Source organism: Pelmatolapia mariae, linkage group LG18 (assembly GCF_036321145.2).
Source record: "Pelmatolapia mariae isolate MD_Pm_ZW linkage group LG18, Pm_UMD_F_2, whole genome shotgun sequence".
In the NCBI taxonomy this organism is placed as follows: Eukaryota; Metazoa; Chordata; class Actinopteri; order Cichliformes; family Cichlidae; genus Pelmatolapia; species Pelmatolapia mariae.
The window spans coordinates 11,966,434-11,975,175 of record NC_086243.1 but is presented as its reverse complement, the minus strand read 5'-3'; the positions used below and the strand labels follow the sequence as shown (position 1 = coordinate 11,975,175).

General features: G+C 42.5%; 1 protein-coding gene across 1 annotated transcript; it reads right to left on the bottom strand.

The window, feature by feature from the left end:
- Window positions 1-951: 951 nt before the first annotated feature.
- Window positions 952-7,163, bottom strand: angptl4 (angiopoietin-like 4). The gene is made up of 7 exons (XM_063462810.1): window positions 6,529-7,163; window positions 5,598-5,708; window positions 5,370-5,463; window positions 2,915-3,028; window positions 2,728-2,823; window positions 2,263-2,547; window positions 952-2,156 (listed from the first exon to the last, which is right to left on the bottom strand). Exons 1-7 carry the CDS (start codon window positions 7,054-7,056, stop codon window positions 1,972-1,974), a joined length of 1,413 nt encoding a protein of 470 aa, XP_063318880.1. The 5' UTR covers window positions 7,057-7,163; the 3' UTR covers window positions 952-1,971.
- Between the last annotated feature and the right edge of the window lie 1,579 nt (window positions 7,164-8,742).

Below are 8,742 nucleotides of genomic sequence, written 5' to 3'. Positions count from 1 at the left end.
CAATGTCTGGCCTTAGAAGAACCCCACCACCACGACCAAAAAAAATAAAAAAAATAAAAAAAATATAGAGATATTTAAAGGTGTTAGACAAATGCAAATAGGGTCGTGTTGTCACAGTTTCTTAGTATGCCCTAAAAGTACATTTCAAGAATAAATTGGTTTTAGTTTTGATTTAGAGAGTTGCAGAAAGAACACTTTAAATGCATCCTAAATGAAAAAAATGGTAAACCTTATTTACCGAGGTTTAAAAAAACAAAAACCTGTTCCCATGCTTTACAGTTGCCCAAGCAGACAGTCACCACAACAAGTCACCAAATGCTTTCCATTTGCAGGAAGTGCTGTCCCGTTCTTTTTAAATCACCCAAGCTGTGACATCAGGGCGTCGACTTTCACTGGCAACACCGTAGCCCAGAAGAGAAAGGCGAGTTGAGATGAGGGTAAACTCCTTCAGATCAGCTGTCTCAGATGTTGATCTTGACCCGACTGTCAGTTCTCGGAGGATCATTGTGGATGAAGCACATTAACAGTAAGCCTGACAAGGATGTAGAAAGTGGTGCTCTGGAAATTAAAGCTGACACTTTGGAGCTACTAAGGTTTGCTTTCAGGTATAAGCTGCTGATCGAGAGGTCTGCCACGTGATGCTGCGGTTTAGTGCAGATGTGTGTTTGCGAGGTTAGCAAACTCAGTGTTGTGTTACAAGTCTAAGAAAAATAAATATCAGTTTAATTACATGAGGTAGCCACAATGTGAAATCAGACTACATCCCTTGCATCATATCTTGGTTATGGATTTACTGCAAAACGCAAGAAGTTTTCTTTCCCCACTGTCGCCCTTGGTCATCTGATTCTTGGGGTTTTGCATGTACAGCATCTTGAGGTGACTGTTGAGGTTTGCGGCTGTGTAAATAAAACTGAATTGCATTGAACATAACAGAGATAAAGTGCAGACAGATATTGGTTTCAATCAGTTTTATTGGCTCTTTATGGCCCCAAATCTTTCTCTTAAAAAAAACAGAACATAAATTACAAACAGCAGATACAGATAGATATATATATACATTTATCAGGTGATTTTTTTTACAACATTTAAATAAGAAAAAGAAACATCTACAGTAGCTCTCAAGTCTTAAGGACACAGATAATATCACTGGACAACAGTAACAGTTATAGTGCTGAAAACAGTCCACAGTTCTTCAAATACTACTTACAAAAACTCGTCTTAAAAGTAGTCAATATGACTTATTATCAACAACATCTCCACAGGAAAATCAAAACAACTCAGTTAAGATTAGTTTTCGACTGATTCAAATTTGCAGGCAGAACGTGCAGTATGTGGTACAAAAGGCTGGAACAGTGTTTCTGCATCTAGTTTACAGTGAAGTACAACTTTACACAATGCTTCTGTCGTCATGTTCACGTAGAAAATGACTGTTTGTTTTAATTAAGTCTCCATTCGGTCTGCACCATTGGGTTTAAAAGGCTTGCTTGATGCATGCTGCATGTTTTTTTTCTTTCCTTTTTTTTAAAAAAAAATCTGACAGTCCTTGCTACATTCAAACTCATCAACAGGCCGCATACACAGCTGACACCTCACATGTGATGAGGAGTCTGGACTTGTTGGAAAAGCTTCTTTACTTACAGCTCACTGGACAGGCTGGGACACGCTGTGATGGGACGTCCTGTTGAATAGGAGCACCTGCTTCAAACCAGCAGAAAGAAACTGTGCAATGCTACGACATATTAATTTTTTTTTTTAAAAATTCCATTGCACATTTTAGCTTTGTCTCTTCTGTGGCCATCAATGCCAGGAAGGAATCTGCTCATCTTCTCTGGAGAACAGTCCTGATTTTGAGGGCTGTAGCTCTCGGATTAAGTCCCTAAAGGGAGATAACCAAGGAAGTGGCAAGCTCTACCTCATCAACCAATAGTCCTGCTTCTTACAACCCTTCTTGTTTTTGCCTCGTCCGTTTTTTTATGACTTGCTCTCGATTGCAGCGGGAGCAATCATCATCATACTGGACTTCAAAGGGTAGTAACGGCCTCTCCAAGTCTTCCAGAAGATGCTTTGCTTTCTCTGGTGCCGCTGCTTGGGAGGAGGACTCTGGAAATATCTGCCATTCAAGTTGGAGCGCCCACAGTTACTGAACCACCAACCACCTAGAAAAAACAGGACGATATTAGGTTAGTTGATGCGTTTTTACTGGACTCTATGTGAGCCACATCACGAGTTAATATCTGAAGGATGTTCATCATTGTATCTTACCAGAGAGGTGCTTGGCACAGTTGGTGTCACTTTTCTGGTCATTGTCCTGGTCACGGGTGGAGAAAGGCAGACCAGAGGCGGTGTCAGTGGCCAGGGAGCTCTCGAGGTCACTGAAAGTGCCACCCTTCTGAATCTGGAGGGAATATTTGGTTTCCTCTCCGCCCAGTTGGAACGGGAGACGGACGGTTGCAAGGTCATCCACCCAGTCAGAGAGCTTGATGTTGAGGATGTAGCTGCCATCTTTGGCAATAGAGTAAATCTTCTCTAAACCTAACCAGAACTCTCCTGGACAGGAAGGAAAGAAGAGGAGTTTGAGCTCTGTTTGCATGTGGTCCATTTCAGGTGTAAGTGCTAAAATGTTTTTGGAGGGTATTTCTGTCCATTGATGCAACGTTACTAAAAGGCAGATAACCTGTCTGAACACTGTACCAATCAGCCAGTGAAATAAAATTAAAAAGCATTTACCATTCAGACTGCCGAAGCCTTTCTCGTAGGCTTCCCACAGCTGGTCAAAGTCCACTGAACCATCTTGGCGCCTCTGAATCACTGTCCATCCGCCGTCTGGATAGAAAAACAGAGAAAGAATGATCAGAACATATTCCATCTGATGAAACAGCAGGTTCAAAATCTAAAGGAGTTTTGCTCCACGTACCAGCTGTCATCTCACAGAAGACTTCAAAGGGCTCTGAGTTTGCTGGCTGGATGGTGTACACACCACTGGTGGTCTCTCCTCTCATGAACAGCTCGTGGCAGTCCGATGCCGTCTCTGGAAAAAGAACAAAGAAGAAGGAAAAAACGTTAAAACTCGGACTGTATCACGGATGCCTTTTTCCCTGGATGTGCTTTAGACATGCTGCCTTTTTAGTCCAACCGCTGTGTTCAAATTTAGCCCTAGCTCCCTCAAATGTTTTTATTTTGGTTATCCTACCCAGCTTTCAGAAATAGGTCATTCACAGTTAGTGAATCTTTCAGTAATGGGCTGCTGCACACTTCGAGTAGAGTGTTTTCAAATAAGACTATCTCTCCAGGGGAAAGAAAAATAAAAGCTTATCACTATGTCTGGAGATATGAGTGTGTTCCTGATAGAAAAACAAAACAAAACTTTGACCTAGCTTCAGCAGGACTGTCGTAAACATGACCTTTCTCCCAGTTCCCAGGCAGTCTGCCCTCTTTAAGTGCTGGGCTGTGCAGCCTATAGAGTTACATACTCCTATCCTTTACATTCCTCTACCCCCCCCCCCCCCCCCCCGCCCTCTCGCTCATGCGTCCGATCCCCTTCCTCCCCCTTGGCCTGTCACACCTCCCTCACGTGCACAGCAGCCGCTTGGTGACGAAGATGTGCATGGCTGCTGCATGCATGGGGAATGATCACAGCGTGGTGTAGGGATGAGGGGGGCTGTTGTTGTATGCAGAGCAGGGGTCTCCAGAGCTGGCATGTGCTTTAATAGGGGATGAGGCTAATTGCACCCCTGGCGTAATCCGTTTTTAGTAAGGATGACATTATGTAGTGCAGTTTAACATCCTGCCAAAGCCTCGTCACAATTTACTGTGCATATATATATATTTAAATTTGGTAGTTCTAATTGTTTGAGTGAAAGCTCATCACCTGATCACACAGTAGCAAAATCTGTTTGTGTGAGGTGACCTTTTCTTCTTTAGAGAAATGAACTCTTGGTGACTTGTTGTGGTGACTGTCTGCTCAGGGGTCAAGGGTTCTCCTGAACTTTGGCACATTTCTTATTCATTATAATTGGAAATAAGGGGGAGATGGGGGGGGGGGGGGGGGGGGAGGTTTGTGCACAGGGATGGGGGAGGAGAGGACGACCAAAGGGAAAGGAGGCTCAGGAGGAGGAATGCCTGTTTGATTGTTGTAGGGCAAAGGTTGCTCATTCTTCAGGGATGTAAAAATGTTTGTTTAACAGAAAAAGGTGGGACATCTTGGAAATGGGAAGGAGGTGAGTGTCTTCAAAACAACATACGATATCTGTACAAAGTTCACAGATAAATTTAGACTGCCTTTCCCCTTTGTTTTCCTTTATTATTATTATTTTTTATTTTAGTTAAGACCCAAGGGGAGAAATCTGAACAAGAGTCCAAGAAAACCTTGTTGCCCTTTCCCTCCTCCACAGCACAGAAATGATCTGAGCGTAATCCTGGCATGCTGTCTGACCCTGACTGAATTCTCCCAGAGACCAGCAAACTTTCCCCCAGTTGAAACCCTTCCAGAATAACTTTTTTTCCCCCCTCTCTCCCCTATCCCTGAATCCTGCTGATGTCAGAGCTTTATGGTGTAATTGTGATTTCAATGACTGAACTCTAATGTTACCTCAGCCACATTCACCTTTCACCTAGTTCACACACATGGCTATTACAATAGAATTCAGTTTGAATATATACTTTTCCATTTGTATTAATTTATAATTACTGCAATTATTCCATATGTGCAGATTTCAGCGTTATTTAAAACTAAAAAGGAATAAAATGAGATCTATATGTAATCTGGTAGAAAGTTCAGAGTTTCTTATTGCTTCCCCATTTGTTCTGCATCCAGTCCAGTCCAATCTGGATGAAACCAGTCATTCATGCTGGTTCAGTCACAGCAGCTGCTTGGCGTGTCTGCAGTCTGAGAGCCTTTCACAATTACTGTAAACCACAGTATCAGGGGTGCTGACTAAACACCTTACTAATTTCCCGTTCAACTCCTGCAGCGATATTCCAGCAACTTCCTATTGCTATTGTGATTAAAATCCCTCAAATGTACGATAGACTCAGCTTACAATTAAACAAACAAACAAAAACCCCCAAATCTATACTTTATATTTTAAATATGTTGTACACGTGACTGTGTTAATGCTATATCGTATTTAACGAGTAATACTAATATTTCAGTCGCTCTCAGGGATTGCACTTGTTGGTATTTTTGGCGTCACGCTGAGCTGAAGAGCTTGTCCCAAATTGATTAGTTTCCTTGATTTTAATTGCTAGTGATTTAAGCTTCTTTGTGGCCTTACTAGACAGATGGTCTGTCACATTTGGCGTCAGATTTTGTAGAGTCGACTTAAGACAGTGTCAAGGGGGGATTTTGGACGCTTTTTGGCTTTACTTACCGGCCGGCGAGTCGCGCTGCTCCGCGACACCACTCTGCAAAGAACTCTCGGAGTTGCTGCTCCGCTGGGAGGCTTTCTGTCTTGACTGCTGGATCTGAAAAAGGTTGCGAATCGGTGATGAGAGAAAAAAATGACAAAATAATAATAATAATAATAATGATAATAATAATAAAGATGTTTAAAGAATTTTTTGTGCAAGCAGTGTGCGTAAATATGGCGCCTGCTTACTTCACTCTGCAGGGTCCTGATGCGCACGTTCTGTTTGTCAAGCTTATCCTGCTGAAGTCTGATGCGCTCCATCAGATCATCAATTCGTCTGTTCTGGGCCTCCAGCATGAGCTGACAGAAAAATAAGACACAGGTGGAACAATATTTATTATTTTTTGTCATTTTTATTCGACGACGTGTTTGTGCGTAAAATAATCCATCGCTCAAAGGAGGTCCTCCAGTTAACACCGCAAATAGGGTAACCGTAACAGTTTCAAACTGTTGCTTGAAACTTGTTATTTTATCCTACAATGACAAGCCAATAGTGTGTAGGTGTAGTTATGTAACCCATTCGCTGCTCGGGATTTTCCAGCGCACCATACAAAGCTCTCCGACTCACACACTGCTTTGTAAACGAAGCTTTGCTAAGAAAGCAAAACTTTCATGAGCCCCTTCAGTGTCTGTGATGCAAAATGGAACAGCTGTGGAAAAACGGAAAATTCTTGCATCTGATGCTCTGCCTTTTTATCCGGCAGCTCTGTCTGCACGTACTGCACGTTTATCCACGCCTGTAGTAGTAACCTTCCACTCCGGCTTACCACCACCCGCTGCTTACGCTCTGTTTAATTTTATTTAGGACCACTAAGTGTTCAGACCCCCCCCCCCCCCCCCCCCCCCCCACACACACACACACAGACGCACACACACAGACACACACACACCTTGTAATCCTTGGATGCTGTAAATCCACTGACTTGATAACCAGTGCAAAATCCCTTTGAACTTTGAGGGGCCTACATGGAAGTATCTTAACTATAAGAAAAATGGTTTGCACACTGTGGAAAAACTTCATTTCAGATAATTTTCCTCCCAGACTAACTTTCATTCACCTTATTCAACATAGTTCTAATGATCATTATTAACCAACACACATAATCTTCTCCATTCTTACCTGGATGTTGTGAGCATCACTGCTGTTCTTGGCACCAGCATTCATGTCAGACGTCCCTCCATCTCCCTGCAACATGCCGTCTACCTTCTCCTCCAGGCGGCTGAGTCTTTCACTCATTGTCCTTCTCTCCTGCTGCATCTCCTCTGCCTTGTCCCTCAGCTCGGCCGTGACATTCAGCACCTGCCCCTCTCTGTCTTCCAGTCCCTGGGCCCGAGCTTTCAAAACCTCCCCCTCTGCTTGCAGCCTCTGGCTTTCCTTCCCCAGTTCGCTCACAGTGCGATTGAAGACTTTCAGTTTGCTTGACAGGTCCCTCATCTGGACTTTAGTTTTGTCCACATGCTCCTTCAGCCCCTGGCCCAGTTGCAGGAGACCGTGGGCAAGGACGTTAACATCATCCCATGCTGCATACTGGACACGCTTCTCCTTGGTAGCACCACCAGAGCTTGAGGCTCTTTTCCTCTCCACCGGGAAACTTGTGGCCATGAGCACCACCAGGCAGAGAGTTAGAGTTGCCAGTGTTGTCTTCATTTCTGCAGTTTTACAAAACTTCTGAAATACGTCTGTAAACTGTGCGCAGAATTGTGCAGTGTCCTGCCTTCTCTTCTCGAATTGGATCTGATAGTTCAGGTTCCTGGATAAACAAGCTCAGTGCTGCTATTATATAGTTTCTCAGCCGTCAAGTCAAAGCTGTGAACTGCCTGCCATTGGCCAGCTGAGGAGAAGGAGGCGTGCAGTCACTCTCAGGTTTCTGTCCCTCCTCCACCTCTCTGTTAACTCTTCCTGTCAGAGGCTGACGCCAGAAATGATAAAGTGGTGTTCATCTCTGTGTGCTGGGAGACAGGACAGTTGTGTACCCTTCTATGATTTTTAATAGTAGTATAGTCTGATCATTATGATTGTAATATGATTATGAGCACATGAACATTCTGAAATTAGTTGATAATGATACCAGAAGCCAGATAAAGGGTTATATTCTTTGATGAACAATGTGGTTCTGTGTTTGGCGAGTTCGTCCCGGTGAAAGATGAAGCACAGACCTTTACTGAGCTTCTTCTTTGTGTCATTAGTTCATGCTGACAGTGAAATAGCTGAACTTATTTTATTCATCATTTAAAATCAAGCTAGCATTCAATTTTCTGTGTTCTTCTGTACTCGCTTGTATTATTTAGATCATGTGCCTCATGCTGTTTTTATTTTAGTAGATAACAAGCTGTGAAAATGTCAGTGTCAAAATGTTACAGCTGTGATTCAAATTAAAAATACAAGAGAAGGTGCACCATGACCACAAACGTGGGAGAGAATCTATCCATACTTGAATTATAAATTAATCTCCCTTCACAGTAAACTTTGAAATATTTAAAATTCATACTACTGAAATGAAACACATTAATCTGAAACGAACATCTTTAGCTGAATATTTTTATTCATTAATGGATTTATTGTTGAGCAACTTACATTTTTTATTAAATGTCAGAAAACAGTGAAACTGCACGTTTGTCCACTGAAATCTTAAATTATCTTTTGTGTTAAACACTAAAAAAACCTCACAATCATCCAGTTTCCAAAAATATAAATAATCTTCAATTATTCATCTTGGAGACTTTGGGACAAAAAAATTAAAATGAAAAAATTTGCTTTAAAAATACCAAGAATGGGTAAAGATAAAGTTAAATAGCTATTGAATTTCTCCTCTGACATCCTATTGGGAAAAAATCAGTCCAGAGAAATAGCTATTTAGTCTTTATCTGGATTTTTCTTTATCATAACTCCTTGGATAATGCAAGGAACGTGTGTCATCGGAAGAGGAACATGCGCATTATTTGGCCTGAGGTTCTCCATAGTAAAGATCTGCTGCTCAGAAGCCTTGAGGACTGTGAGAATTAGGGGAAAGTTCACACGGCACACAGAATGCCAACATTACGGGTTCTAGGATTTTTTATTTTTTTTTAAACAACCTCTATTGGCAAGCCCTACGTGATCTGGGGGGAGACCACAAATGAAAGTCCTGGTTAACCCTCTCCTGTCTGCAGGCCAGACTAAGTAGGTGAAAGGTGACGCAGAGACTGCTGACAGTGCTGGGATGGGGAAACTCAGCACCCTCATTCATGGACTGGAATGCAACAAACATTCATTATTTTCCCCCCAAAGCCTCAGCAGGGTTAGGGGTTTCCACTGAAAGCCCTCAGTGCTCCAGTTAAAAATAGGCTTTTCTTG

Excerpts from the sequence above, each read along its gene's own strand:
- angptl4 (XM_063462810.1), bottom strand. The coding sequence starts at position 7,056 with ATGAAGACAACACTGGCAACTCTAACTCTCTGCCTGGTGGTGCTCATG. Across the intron at positions 2,548-2,727 it reads AGGCTTCGGCAGTCTGAATG|GAGAGTTCTGGTTAGGTTTA; the intron begins GTAAATGCTTTT and ends CTTCCTGTCCAG. Across the intron at positions 2,157-2,262 it reads CTGTGCCAAGCACCTCTCTG|GTGGTTGGTGGTTCAGTAAC; the intron begins GTAAGATACAAT and ends TGTTTTTTCTAG.